The sequence below is a fragment of the Pleurodeles waltl genome, chromosome 4_1 (genome assembly GCF_031143425.1).
Source record: "Pleurodeles waltl isolate 20211129_DDA chromosome 4_1, aPleWal1.hap1.20221129, whole genome shotgun sequence".
Classification (NCBI taxonomy): Eukaryota; Metazoa; Chordata; class Amphibia; order Caudata; family Salamandridae; genus Pleurodeles; species Pleurodeles waltl.
Window position 1 is genome coordinate 832,131,555 of NC_090442.1, and position 15,390 is coordinate 832,146,944.

The 15,390-nt window shown below is 44.3% G+C and overlaps 1 protein-coding gene across 2 annotated transcripts in view; it reads left to right on the top strand.

Annotated features, from left to right (window-relative positions):
• Nucleotides 1–15,390, top strand: part of BBS10 (Bardet-Biedl syndrome 10) — a 103,511-nt gene that overhangs the window by 73,796 nt on the left and 14,325 nt on the right. For both annotated transcript variants that reach the window (XM_069229574.1, XM_069229573.1), the window contains exon 2: nt 8,280–8,488. In XM_069229574.1, coding sequence (XP_069085675.1) covers nt 8,295–8,488 — 194 coding nt within the window. In that variant the 5' untranslated portion in view covers nt 8,280–8,294. The remainder of the gene's footprint in view (nt 1–8,279; nt 8,489–15,390) is intronic.

The window sequence follows — 15,390 nt, forward strand, 5'->3', positions numbered from 1 at the left end:
GACAGCATCAAATGGGTCCACATTATTTAATGATGCCCATGTAAGGTAACCTTTTCGTCACATCCCCAGTCTACTCTGTCTCATTTGTCTGTCTTTTCCCCCCTTTTCCTTCTGCCCCTTTCTCCTGTGTATGTTCTCAATATTAGTTTTAACCATGTCCTTCTCTCCTTCCTGCAATCTTAAATTTGCCCCCCACCTTATTCTTCTTTTCCTCTGAACCCACACTTTTCTCCACCTCTTCACCTTTAGCTGGTGGCTTACCACTTTTTGCACCTATAGCTGCCTAGCCCACCTCCACAAACCTCATTGGCCTCTCATTATTCACTTGTGTAAGCATCCTGCAAAGCTCATTAATCCTTTTTACCTGATCTCACCAGTTGGACCCTCTCCAGCACTTGGCCATCACTGGGCTCGTGCTGCTGTGGTTCATCTTTGCTTGCATTTTCATTGACTTCACTTGGCTCCTTCTTCTATTGTCATCTCGCAAGCCACCACATTGCTCCCTTGAATTTTCCCAGTACCCCACCAAGTCCTGTAACCACCTATCTTCCCTTTATTGTCCCGGATAATCTTCCAGTCCTCTCCACGGCTCTTCACAAATCTCTTCCTCCTCCGAATATAATATCCCAGAACATCAGGTCATGAACTGCAATGAAAACACTCTTCCATGAAGCCCACAGCGTAACTGTGCTTCTGTTCTATGAAATGCGGCAGGTAATTAGGTGTATACATTTCTCACCATCAGAGTATAAGGTGCTGTGCCCTTAGGCCCCTATCACGTACTATATGGTGGTCCTGAGGACATACACCCTTATGGACCTCCCAAAGTGACAACTTAAAAGGAGGAGGAGATAAGGCCGAACACAATCTGCCAGTGTAGGAGTTCCCTTTGCTCCTAGTTTCCCAAAGGTGATGTTCTTCGTGTAACACAGAAGCGTTCGCAAGTACCAGAGTCACTCTCCTACTTGGGTTTGAGGGACTATCCCCTACAAGATTATGGCCCTCCTTAGGTTTCCCCGTGCTAGGGTTTTACAGGGGCTGCTGCTCGCAGGGCTCAGGGATGGGCAGACCCTGCTGGTTCCCTCCCCAGGCAGGGAAAGAATCCCACAGCAGCCGCTTGTGTCCGTACAGCACAGCTGCTTTCTCACACCCTGTACCTTTGGTCAGGAGAGGCCCGTCCGGAACCTCCAGGGCCTCCCAGATCGCTACCTCTTCTTGTGCAAGGTGTCCCGGCCAGGGGCACACTTCCTAGCCGCGGGCTAGCTCCTTCTTTCGTTCTGTCCCGGGTCGTGGCGGTGATTACCCACAAGTAGGCACCCACAGTAGCCCCGTGGGCACTACAGGAAGTGCGCTATTTTAGAGGTTGCCGGCGGGCTCCTCTTGGTTTTTCTGTCTCTGGGAGGGGAGCCAAAGGCACGATGACATGGAGGCCCTTCTTAACTCCTCAAACAGTGGAACCAAGAGTAGAGCGCTCTCCCACCCTGGAATAGAATTTAGGAAGGAAAAGGAAATGCTCTTAACGCGCTAAAGCAAAAGAATAGAGCGCTCCTCATGCTCTATAAAGACCAGGAAATATAGAGCTCTTCACGCACTAGGGTATGTAAAGGGCCAAGGAGCTGGGCGCAGAGCTCCCCATATGCCAGAGGCACCGGAGGGGACACAGAGGGGCAGATAGGCCAACACACACAACAAGAAATTCAGGTGGCTGTTCCTTCTAACTCCCCCAGAACCTTGGCGGTCCAGAGTCAGGGGAAAGTCTGGCAGCAGGGCAACATTCAGAAAAGCACTCCATATGAGCCCTTTAGACCACCCAACAAACACCAGGCAGCAGGCCAACAAAAGAAGAGCAGTCCAGATGAATCCTTTGTGCAGTCACGCAGTCCCTCTGGCAGAGGTTCGGTCCCAAGTCCAAAAGTGCTCTCCCAATGTGGGGGACAACCCCCTGTTCTCATTTTGCGCAGCCTCCATAAAGGGGGGAGAAGGGGTTCCATCCAGCCCCAACCGGTTCCAGAGATGTCCTGTTCTCCTCCTGCACTGGCTGCAGACATCAGCAGGGGGTAAACAAGCCCTTTGTGTGAGGCCAGGGCACAGCCTTAACAACTGCAGATGTGCCCGCCTCTCCTCTCCCACCCAGGAAGACCATTCAATATGCAGATGCCCTCTTGGGACACCTCCACCCTCCCTGTGTACAGGCTGTCTGAAAAGTATGCACAAAGCCCAGCTGTTATTCTGCCCTACACATGGATTGGAGTCAAGCTGCAAAACACCAGTCATTAGCACAGAGAAATACTCACTTTCTAAAAGTGGCATTTCTATAATGGTAATAAAAACTCGACCTACACCAGCAAGCAGCATTTCCCACTACCATTCCAACCATGCCAAACATGCCTATGCCATCCCTAATAAATCAGACAATACTACTTAGACATATGTTAGGCCATTTCCAATGCACTCCTATGAGAGGAGCAGCACTCACAGTAGTGAGAAACTACATGGGCTGTTTGTCACTTCTGTGACATGCAGTACATAAAACCCATATGTCCTACCTTTTACATACACAGCATCCTGCCCATAGGGCTTGCTAGGTCCTACCTTAGGGGTGACTTATATGTAGTAAAAGGGGAGTTCCAGGCCTGGCAAGTCAAGTGATGCCAGGACCCTGTGGCAGAAAACTGCACATGCAGTCTCTGCGGTAGCAGGCCTGAGACAGGTTTGAAAGGCTACTTCTGTGGGTAGTGCAAGCTGCACTGCATGCCCGCTAGTAGCATTTAATTTACAGGCCCTGGGTTTAGGGATACCACTGTACAAGGGACTTACATAAATTAAATTAAATTAAATGTGCCAATTAAGTGTAAGCCAATCATACCAAGTCTAGAAAGGAGAGCACAGAGTCCTAATGTCAACAAAAAGGGGTCAGAAAAAATAGGAGAAAGGCAAAAGGTTGGGGGATGACCCTGTAAAAAGGGCTAGGTCCAACACCAACATACCTGAAGTGAGTGATTATTAGTGAAAAATTCAGGACTCAAGAAGGTGGCTGTAATGACCTGGAGTGAGGTGGCACACCCTATTCACACTGCACTTTGGCCTTATCCTTACCTGACCTCACGCTTCATTTGAACTAGTCAGTTAATACCTTCCCTGCCTGTCAGAATATGCTACTTGCCCAACAGTCCCAGCAAGACCTTGCTGCCTCCTCTCCCTGAGGCACCCTTTCACGTGTCCTCTACGTGCCCCCACAAATTCACCATCCATCCAGCCTTCCATTCACTCATTCACCCACCCACTTTCCCATTTACTTTATCACCTAGACATGCATACATGTATTCATCAATCTGCTAATTCCATCCTCCAAATATGCATTTGCTGACCTGTCCATGCTTTCCTTCACAATCTATATTCATCCATTCACCTACAACTAAGAGACGTAAAGAAAAAGACCCTAACTCAGACTCAAAGCCAGCCCCAACAACGCCAAAGAACTCTTCATCTTCATCAAGAGCTCTCCAACCCCACAGCTGCTAACAAGGACGCAATCCCATCCCAAGCACTCCGCAGCAACCACTCAAACATCTTAAAACAGAAGACTGCCAAGATCTACAACACATTCAACCCACAGCATACTGATGTGAACACCCAGCAGAACACTTCCCTCACTGCCAAACAGCAGCTAAGCAACTGGAAGTCTCTCTCAAATGATGAAACCACCGCCCTGATGAATACCACCCACTCAGGAGCCACTCTCAGACCCATGGCCCCACTTCATATGTAGCCCTGGAAGAACCATCATCTCCCATTCTCACCGCTATCATCTACACCTCTGTAACCACCGCCACCTCACTGTCTTGCTGGAAAAATGCAGAAGTCAGCACCCTATTGAAGTAACCAACAGTGGAACCCAACACCCTCAGTAGCTACAGACCAATCTTGCTCCTTCTTTTTCCATCTAAAGTCATGGAGAAAACCATAAATACCTAACTCACAGACCACCAAGAACTCCATCAACTCCTAGACAGCTCTCAATCTGGCTTTCACACCAACCCAGCACAGAAACAGCCCTCATTGCAGCCATAAATTACATCAGAAGCATCCTTGACTGAGGAGAAATGGCTGCACTTCTCCTCCTAAACCTCTCCGGAGATTTCGATATGGTCTCCTACAAACCACACATCAGAAAGTTTCAGCAGTTGGGTATCTGCGGCCTGCCCCCATGTGGATATCCTCCTTCCTCATGGACAGAACTCAGCAAGTTAGGACCCTCCCCCCCCCCCCCAACACTCAAGAACCCAAGAAATTATTCTGAGGAGTTTTCAAGGATTATTGCTCAGCCCAGCACTCTTCGTCGTCTAGATCAGTGGTTCCCAGCCTTTTGCTTTCTGTGGACCCCCACGTTAACATTAATGGAACCCAGGGACCCCCACTGAATCATCATAGGAATCTGGGGACCCCCGCCTGAGTCATAACTGGAAGCTGTGGACCTAATTTGTCAATATTTGCTAATATTTTTTAATTTTCTAGGCTCTCGCGGACCCCCTGAGAAGGCTTCGCGGACCCCTGGGTCCCCGGACCACAGGTTGGGAACCCCTGGTCTAGATGACACCCATTGCAGACATCATCAGAGCTCACGGCATCAACATAATATCCTACGTCAATGACCCACAGCTCATCCTCTCCCTTACTGACTCAACCAGCACTGGCAAAGCAAACTTTGCCAACTGCTTAAGCAATGAAGATGGTTGGATGTAAAACAACTGCCACAAGCTCAATACAGACAAAACTGAAGTCCTTATCTTTGGTAAAGACCACTCTCCCTGGGACGCCTCTTGGTGGCACTTTGAACCTGGCACCCCACCCACCCCTGTGGACCATGCCAAGAAGCTCTAGATCATCCTGGACACCAACCTCTCCATGAGCAGACAGATCAAAGCCATTTTCTAATCATGCTTTCACATCCTATGATTGCTAAGCAATATTTTCAAGTGGGTTTTACTTAACACCAGACAAACAGTCACCCAGGCGCTTATCACAAGTAGACTTGACTACTTACTTGCCGTCTTCTTCGGAATACCAGCCCATGTTCTATGCCCACTCCAAACCACCCAGAACGCCGCTGGCAGACTCATCCTGAACATCTTGCAAATCAACCACATCTCTCCACACGCCAACAATCTCCCCTGGCTCCCAGCTCAGGAAAGATGTAAGTTCAGTCTACTCACCCACGTCGACAAAACGCTCCACAACACCGGTCCAGTGTACATCAACCACCGCCTCAATTTCTACCAACCCACTAAACGCCTTTGATCTGCATCCCAGGCATGAGCACATCCCCCTCACACTTCAATAAGGCCAGAAGCAGATGATGCTCCTTCTCATACTTCGCAGCATATACCTGTAACAAGCTCTTGCAACACCTCAGAACCTTCACCTCCCTTATGGACTTCCAAAGGAACCTCAAGACTTGGCTCTTCCAGATGAAACAGGCATGTTCTCTTCCTCCCTCTCAGGCCTCCCCTACTCAGCTCCTGGATACCCTCATGGTGGATTAGCCGCGAACTACAAATCTACATAACATAACACACGCTAATCCATTCACAGACAGAATATGGCTCAATAACTGAGGAAAGCTAGTGCTGGTGCTTTTTCGTTCCCAGCTGTACCTCTTCTGAAAGTATAGGGAAGCTTGCTCTGCTACTGTCAGTCCTGATTTGTGTTTGAGGAAAACTGCTATGGCTATTATTCTGCACCTCTGTGATGGTTATTGTGCTGCTCTTGGTTGGCTCTTCCTGTTCTGAGAGGGAAGCATACAGTATTGATGTTCATGCTTTACCTGCTGTTTGAAGAAGGGAAACTTGCAGTGCTGATGCATGCACTGGATTTGTTTGCGGGGCAGAGAGAGGGGGCTTGTGCTGACTCTGTGTTGCTCTTTAAATGAGAAAGAGGAATGCTTTCACTGCTGATGGCTCCTGCCCATTTTGTACCTGTTCCTTGATTGATGATAGCTTTCACTCTTCCATGTGCTGTTCCTGCTCTTTGAAGGAGGGTAGCTTGCACAGCTGGTATCCTTTTGAAGCTCAGTCTTTGTATCTCACTGAAGCTAGAGAAAACCCTGTCACTGACAATGCAGGAGCAAAAAGTATTGATGTATGTTGTTTTTTACAGCGTGAACAGATACCCATATTATGAATCAAGGCTCAGCACAAACCTAGTCCAAAATGTGAGTAGTGGAAGACCTCCTTAGAAAGCTTAGTAACCCTATCCTCATATCCTCTACTATGGAACTCTAGGTCTATGGCCAGTAATCTCTTTTCAAAATGTTCATTACAATAAATACATTTTGGAATTGGAATATTATTTATTACAGACATGGGAAAGAAATTAAATAGCAACATGTAAAACATTTTTTCATTGTATGATTTCCACATAATATGATCGGAATTGCCCAAAATATAAGATTAGAATGAAGTATTGTGCAGTAGAAGACTATTGCTCAAAATATGTAAATTTATACAAGGTTGTCAATTATGAGGGCTGCATTGCACACTCCAAGATGTACGCCAAAATTAAGTTCATCAATGCGCGCATTATACACATTCAGCTATTGTGATATGAATAAAGGTAGATTATATAGGATCTGTTAAGTCAGCACTAATATGAGGAATTGTTTTTTTCCATTTTACTAAGGCAAAAAACTTGATAATGTAGTTTGCTGTACATTTAAAGATGTCCGCCAAAACTCAATCTGCCGACACTTGTGAAAAGAATGTAAGGTAGCCATGTGTAGATATACAATCTGCTTCTAAGTCAATCAGATATATTAAAAACTCTTAAATCATCGATTGAGGCAAGCAGGCAGTCTCACCTGTGTTGACAGCATTAATTGACTGACTTTATTTAGAAAAAATGGCTTGCTGATAAGCGAACCGTATGAGTGTTTTATACACTTTAAGATGTCCGCCAGTTAGGAATGTGTCATCACACTATGGAATCGGAACAGGTGATGGCAATGAAAAAAACAGCTTAAAAGTGGCGCGTTTGAACGAGAGAAGTTTTGCTTCTCTGTCGCCGCATCAGACTCACATGGACGGAACGATTTTCTTAACGTTCTGCTGTAGGAATTGGACTATTCACATAGATATATAATTCCTTTTGGTGTTCTTGTTAATGTTAATTTTAAGGTAATATAAGAAAGGCATTGTGAGTTAAAAAATACTTTGTTGTGGTATACAACAGATGAAATGTATGGTGCAATATTATACTCAAGGATCATGCTCTCCTGATGTAAAAAAAAAAAAAAACCTTAACAATAGTATTGCTCAGTTTAATATAATTGGAACTTAAATAGCAACGTCGTGTGCAGATTTTAGTCCCGAGTTTAAAGTGAATTAGAGTGTCATTTAATATATATCATGTTAGAATTATGAGATAAAAAAAGTATAGATAAAAAGGGTAGACAATCAAGCTAAAAGTGTCTACAAAAACAACTTTTAAAGATTCTCATGATTTATTCATGGGGGCTTAATAGTATTTTTATATGTGATGGAATTTTTAATATATTGTGAAAACAACAATATGCACAATTTTGGGAATGACAATGCGGGTGACAGATTTTTGGTGAATATTGTGATGGTTGTAGGAAGATAGCTTAAATTAATTTAAATGTCTAAAATATATTTTGTCTTAAATGTGGCTAATTAGGAATTATCAAATTATGGTCACTTACGGCTATTTATTTTGTTATGTTTTTAGCCCTGAAGAAGTCCTGAGGGACGAAACGCGTTGGCTATGGCATTGTTTTTTATCACGGTTGGAGTTTTATCGACATTTGTAAATGAATCAATAAAATTACCGATGATCAATAAAGGATTTGACTGATGGAGTGATATATATTCCTGACATTTTTTAAGGTTACTAAGCTTTCTAGGGAGGTCTTCCACTACTCACATTTTGGACTATGTTTGTGCTGAGCCTTGATTCGTTATTACAGCACCTTTTGGTGATTGAGGATTAGGGGGCTGATCCTCTTGACTCGTGCACAACTTGGCCTAAAGGAAACATATTTCATCTCAACAGATGAATACAGGAAAAGGTGCAGCTGAATGTGTCTTGGCCCCCAAACTGTTTGTTAAAGATACTCATATTATTCAGGATTTTTCTGTCACAGGCATGAATTTTGGAGGGGGCAAGCTGCAGACACTTATGAATTAATTGTTATTAATGTGCATGTCTGTAAGCAGACTGGAGAAATCAGAGTTAAAAGAGTGAGACATTTGTCTTTTTTTCAGCCTTTGTGAAGACAAATGCCGTGTGATGCAGTTCTTTTGGATCTGGGCACCATACTTCAGATTGCTGAGTCACTGGAAAGCGTTGTCTGTCGATGCTTTGGTCCTGATGGCGGACAGGTACTTTTCATCAAAGCCACCGGAGAACTCCTCATTACCAGAGATGGAAAAACTATTTTGGAGTCCCTGTTGCTTGACCACCCAGTAGCCAGGTAAATAAACTGTATTAGAGCATAAGTGGAAGCCCTGTGTGAGCTCAGTTTGAACATACATTTATGATGGGAGTATTAAACCCCAGTTCACTTTAGTAGCACTCGTCTGTAAAATGGCTATATAAGTGAGGAAGAGCGTGATAAAAATTTAGTGAATCTCTGCTAGAGTTCAATCACCTCTAGGCTTTGTCCAGTCTTGGCTCTAATAGACCGCACGTGCCCAAGAATTCAGTCTAAGGTACTGTTTCCCAAATTGTGGGGTGGTTCTTGAGAAGATTGCTGATGGGTCGAAAAAGTCTGAGCAATCAGTCATTGTGACAGATGTGTGAGGTGTACACAAGGGCTAGTGAGGAGGAGGGCAGGTGTCTTGTGGTTTAATGGAAGTTAGGTCAGTGGTCTTTGATTGTGTAGGACTTTATAGGCATTTGAACTGGCATCTCTTCTGGATGGGGGGCCAGTGGAGGTTTCTGAGGTGGGGGTGATGTGGGTCTGTTTGGGAGGTCCAGGATGAGTCTGGCTGTAGCATTCCGTATGGCTGAGTTGAATTGTTGTTTCATGGTCAGTTCACTGTTGAGGATGATGCCTAGGTTGCATGCATGGTCTGTTGGTGCGGGTGTAAGTCAGAGTTCAGCTGGCCACCAGTTGTGGTCTCATATGGGTGTGTTTTTTCCCCCTGCAGTCGAGGAGGGTTCTGATGTCATCTGTGGCTGTCATCAGTGCGGTCTCCGTGCTGTGGTTGGCTCAGAATCCTTATTGCGAGGCGTCAAGCAGGTTGTTTTGTTCCAGGTATTCGATGAGCTATTGGTTGATGGCCTTCTTGAGTACTTTGGCAGGGTAAGAGAGCAAAGATATCGGTCTATAATTTTTCAGTTTGCTGGGGTCAGAGGAGGGTTTTATTAGGAGGGGTCTGATCTCTGTGTTTCCATCTGTCCGGGAAGGCTGCCGTGGTGATGGAGATGTTGAGGTTGCTGGTCATTTGTGTGCTAATTTGTTTTGTTCCGAGTTTGAAAAACGGTGGGGGCATGGGTCGATGGGTGCTCTGGAGGGGATGGACAACATGATGGCCTTGGTGGTCTGTGTGTTGAGTAGAGACCATGTGGCGATTGTTCGGCTGGTGTGCATTGGGTTGGCCGAGGCTTTTGAGGTTGAGCGCAGTGGGTTGGGGGTCAAAGTTGTTGCAGAATGTGGCAATCTTGCTGTGGAAATAGTCTGACAGGTTGTTGCAGAGTTCTTGGGAAGGGTGGACTCTGTGGCTGCCCGGTTGGAGTATTCCTTGACTATTTTGAATAGTTCTTTCGTGTTGTTGGCTGCTGTATCGGTGTGGACTGTGATGGCTTTTCTGTTGGCTTTCTTGATGTGCAGGTGATAATTGCTGGGGGCTGGTTTGTCCAGTCTGTTTCCCCAGTCTGTAGCAGTTGTGCCTGTTAATTACGTGTTTTCCCCATCTGTCATTGATCTGCGCTATGAATGGATGCCATTATTCTTACAGTTTTATCTGTCATGCAAGTAAACACCCACATTTATCCCTTTCAGGGTGGGTCCTTGCCACATATTCCGGATAATTAAGGCATCTACGTTTCTCTAGCACGGTGGCACATTTCTCTTTTTAATTTTTATTTTCATTGCTGAGGTGCAGCGAAATTCAGACGGTGGATAAAAAGCAGACATCTCATTCATAATAAAGTAGGAGTAGACAAAAACAGTAAAATTCAGATATAAAGGCATAAAGGGTATACAAACGTTCTCCACCTACTCTGACCCTAAAGTGCTATTACTCTCTTTGGCGACCCTAAAACGATCCCACAGTTCATTAAATTGTTTAAATCACCCGACCCTCTCCGCGTACATCCTCTCTCTGTCCCGATCCTCTGCATTTTTCCCCAACCAGTCTGTGAAGGATGGAACGTTTTTTGACCTCCAGTTTTGTAGCAGCTACGGTATGGCCACCAGCCCTGAAATAAATATTATCTTCTGATTCCCCTTTGCAACCCATGGCATGTCACAAAGACCCAGCAGACCGAGTAAAGGGTTATGCAGTTCTCCTTCCAACTATCTAAATATACTTCCCCGAAATTCATTTAGTTTGGGACAAAGGCAGATCATATGAGACCAATTTCCATCATTAATTGCATTACATCTAAAACATTTATTCAAGTAACCTTTCACACTTTATTCAAATATTGAAGAGTCTGATAAATGAGCCATTTAGAGAGATTTTTTTTTTTTATCCAAAATAACCACCCCTCAGTCCCTTAAAATTGAATTCATTAACTTTCTGCCTGATATAACGTGACACTATCAGCTCTTCCTCCTTGGACCATTTATCTAATGATAGCAGATACCGATCTCCAGTCTTTTTGTTCTGGGGGGTGTAAATCAAATTTCCAGCTAGCTCCCTCTTTTAAGCCAAGGCTTTGGGATCCATACACTGCAAGTGGCCATGGATGGCCCTATATGACCATTGAAGACCATTTTTATTGTCAGTAATAGAAACTTCAATTTCTGGCCAGATTTTCCTTATCACCAACAACCAAAAAGTCCTCTACCTTAACAAACCCATTGGCTTGCTACCTTTTATCAGCAGCTACATGCATTGTAGGTCGATTGTCCCCATTCAGTATGCTCAATAATGGACTCCGAGTTTTAATAAGGGAGACTATATCTTTTTTTTAAATTGAGCTTTCCTTCTCATAAACGACTGAAGGGTCTTGTATCTAACCTTTATAAGGGATTTAGACACTTGTAGGCGTTCTAGAATTAGGTTTGCTGATGTAACTAGGTCCTTGAGGTCATTATGCATATGATTACACAAAGACTAAGGTTTTCTGAATCTACAATCAAGCTTTGCAAAATGGGCAAAATAATATGAACACAAGTCGGGGAGGGCTAATCCCCCTTCCCTCCTGCTCATTTATGAAATTTCCAAAGATATTCTTGGGCTACCTGTAGCTCATAATAATGATGAGCTCATAAACTCGGCTTTTTTTTAAATCTAGAGTACACCATACAACCTATATAAACAGAGGTGCTATAAATGCTTTTGAAGTGCTCCAAGAAAATCCTCTTACTCTCCCCATCCGAGGTGTCAGAAGCCCCAGTCTTGGACCAGTTGATCCCATTAATTATGCTAATATCTCAGCTCTTCCAAGTTCATCAGGCCGTAAGCCTCCCAGCATAGTTGCTATCTTTGTAGAGTTGCTGCAAATAAGTAGAGTTCTGCTCATGGATTTTAACATATTAGTACTCCTGAAGTGCCACTTTAGCCCCATCCAACGTCTTTCTGTTTTCCGGGACCCCACCCTAAGAAATTTCTTGTATTTCCTTTTTTATTCGATCTTCCTATCCACCTTTTTCTGCTTTTGAAGAGTTCAACCAAAATATATCTTGGGAAAATTAGAGAACCTTGGAGAGAGGATTTTAAGGCATCCCAGTCCTTAATAATGGGAGCACTGCCTCTATTTGACCCCAGAAAATGCTCAAATTCAGCTCTACAGGAGACTAACCAACTCTCATCCTCTAGGTAAACCTTGTTAAAAACCCACCTCTGAGATTTGTGTTTTAATTCTCCTCCCCATATTTCCAGTTCGAATGGTGAATAATCTGAAAAAACATTTATTAGCTTGTTCAAATGTTTGAAACTAACTGCGGGAAAGACAAAAAAAAAACCAATAGGCAATGCAATTTTATATTGTTTTGAAAAACAGGAGAACTCCTTTCTATCAGGGAAGGTAGTTTGCCAAGGGTCTACTAATTTCTTTTTTATAAATCTTTTTATTGAACAACGAAACAGCCACTATACAATGTAGCATGCAACAATAAAAGACCCATAGTTTATCTACAACTCAGAGACAGATTTCAGTAGGTGTCAAGTATCAAAGGTATAACATGTCAATCAAGCATCCCCAAGGTCACGTAGTTTGGTACAACCGGATCCCTGTCCCTCCACCCGCCTGTGCATACCCTACCAAAGGGCCACTCCTTACTTCTGTAGACCCCCCACCCTCCCCAGATTTTCTCCCACTTCCTGGGGCAGCCCCTGCGCTCGAAGATTCCTTTTTCTGCACTGCGGCACCAGTCCAGGTCTGTCTGCCATTCCCGTATACTGGGCGTAGAATCTGTACCCCACTCCCGCACTATATTGCGTTTAGCTACCATTGCTGCTATGGCCAACCATAATGCTTGCTGTGTCTGCCAGTGTTCCTCCCCCACTATGTTAAGTAGAAGCAGCTTGGGATCCAACAGGACTGCTCTCCCCATCGCACGGGCCGCCACCCCGGCAACCCCTTTACAGTAAGTATTTATCACAGGGCATGTCCATAAAATGTGATAGAAGGTATCTTCTGACCCGCATCGTCGCAAACACTGCGAGGTCTGTGCCCTACCCATCTTGTACATTACTACCCTGGAGTAATATGTCCTGTGCAGAATCCTCAACAGGATCAGTCTGAGCCATGCTTTAATCGCCACAACCCTGGGACCGTGACTCGCCTCCTCCCAGTCCTCATCATTCAGTGCTCCCAGGTTAACCTCCCATTTGGCACGCAGGGTTGTCATTGGATCAGGGGAATTGTTCAGCAATTTCTTTTACAATAGAGATATGGCCTTCGTCTCCAGAGGTTCCGTCAAAAAGCGGTCATCTAAGGGGCCTTCTTCCGGCAGCTGTTCGTGCTCTGGGACATATCGACCCAATGCATGCCGTAGCTGCAGGTACCTGAACCATTAGGGTCTACTAATTTAAACGTGCTGGGATAAGTTTTAGGTATCTTTGCAGTATTAGGTTTATGTTGTCTCTTGTTCCTGTTTGAAGAATCCAGACTTGGATTTTGGAGGAAGTTTAAGCACCCCCACAATAATAATCTCCACTTCTATGTCAGCTAACAATTGAAAATGCTTACTTAAAGGGCAGGGGTAATGTTTGACTGAAGCATACAAGCATATGGATGTTAAAAGAAGGGATTATATAGAACAGTTCACCCAGCACAACTGTCCCTTGGAGTTGGCCGGCCATAAGTGAATTTTAGCCTGTGCATTCTTATTTATGTAAATTGCAACCCTTCTGTGGGCAGCATCCAGAGAGGAAAAGCACTGAAAGCCAACCCAAACCTTAAACATGACGATTTTCTTCAGCTTGCCAGAAATAATGTGTATCTCCTGCATAAATACAGCTGTTGGATTATGCCTTTGAATCTAGGCTTCTAACGCTCGTCTTTTCCACCTTTGTTCAACCCATTTGCATTAAAAGAGAAAACTTTGAGCCTAGAATTCAATTCTCTGTTCTATGCAATATTACAAAAGTGCTTTTACTGATTGAAAGTGCTGAGGTGAGGCAAATAGTTACGAAGCAGCCATTTGTAAAAAGCAGCAATACAGACAAAAGATTGTCCTTTCTAAAGTGCATCCATAAAGTGCATCAAAGTGCGTTCGAAACAGCCCATCTCTGGTCATTATAACATGCTAAAAATGCTATAGCTACTTCACAACACACAATCCTGATTCTAATTACAGCCAAACCCATCCAGGATACATTCATAAAGTGCTCAGCTTGTAGAGTGTATTCAGTCATATAGTTCTATAGATCTGGCGGAACTTATCATGAAAATCGACCCCCATTGTGACCACTCTGCACATTCGTTGCTGCGCTTGACCCTGACCCCAGCCAAGGTACTGTGCCTTCACAATCTTTTTTCTGAACCTCATGCAAAAGACTGCATCTCATGTAGGTTCATATTTCCTGCTGTGACCCCTGCGACAAAACCTACATCCGCCCCCCTCCTTCCCTTCCCTTCCCTTCCCTCTTGTGACCCACCACCCTACGTCCCACTGCCCTCCCCTGTGAAGTGCCCTGCTCCCGTAAACAGGGCCCTCCATCCTGCCATGTATTTTGGATGCAGTGTTTTGGCACACATAGTGGCTTTAGCTATCTCCTTGCTTTTCAATTACATTACATCTTGATCATTATGATCATTTCAAGCCCTGTGTACATTCAGTAGAAAATCCCTTGCTGCCACTGCCTCCGAAAAGACCAAAAATCTTCCCTCCCACAGAACTTTTAATCTCACTGGTTGAAACAACTGAGCTTGCAGCTCTTTAGCTTTAAATTCACTCAGCATTTGTTAAAATTCCCATTGCCTTTGGGAGGTCTCAAAAGACATGTCTGGGTAAATCTGAAAGGAAGAGTCTTCTACATTAATACTTTTCAACTGGATGGCCTTCCTAAGTATTTATACATGAATCCTGAAGTCTTCAAAATATACCAATATAGCTCGAGGCCTTTTCCTGTCCCTGGATGATGTACCTCCTCATACTCAGCGTGCTATGGCAATTGTTAAGTCTGAAACAGGTTCCTTGAGAACATGAGTCAAAATCAAGTTTGTAACTTTCTCTGTCATTTCTGACTCAGGTTTCCAGTTCTCCAGGATACCAACTAAACACAGGTTAGACCTGGTAGAGTAGTTTTCTAGGTCATCAAGCTTGCTGTTCATGTTCTGCATTTCTTTCCATGCTCTTTGAATCAATTTGTTGTGTTTAGAGACCATGACCTCCATATATGATATTCTTTGCTCAGCTGTTGTCTGACGGGTATCTAGGTCTGAGATTCTGGATTTCATAGCTTCTAGCCCAGTTACGATTCTACACACAAGCTCAACTTGAGCTTTTTTTAATATCTTGCACTTCTTTTAAAACCAGATGGAGTAGAATTGAATTGTTGTCCGATTCCTCCCGAGAAGTTTTCTGGGTCTGCGAGAGATGGTTTTGTCTGCTGTGGCATGCTGGTTGGCTCAGACCTCAAAAAATGAACCTGCCAGATTTATATTGGTGGCTGATGATGAGCTCACTTGTGGCAAACTATCCAATCAGTTGAACTTTAGGACTGAGACAGTCTTGGTTGCTTTGTTTGGTCT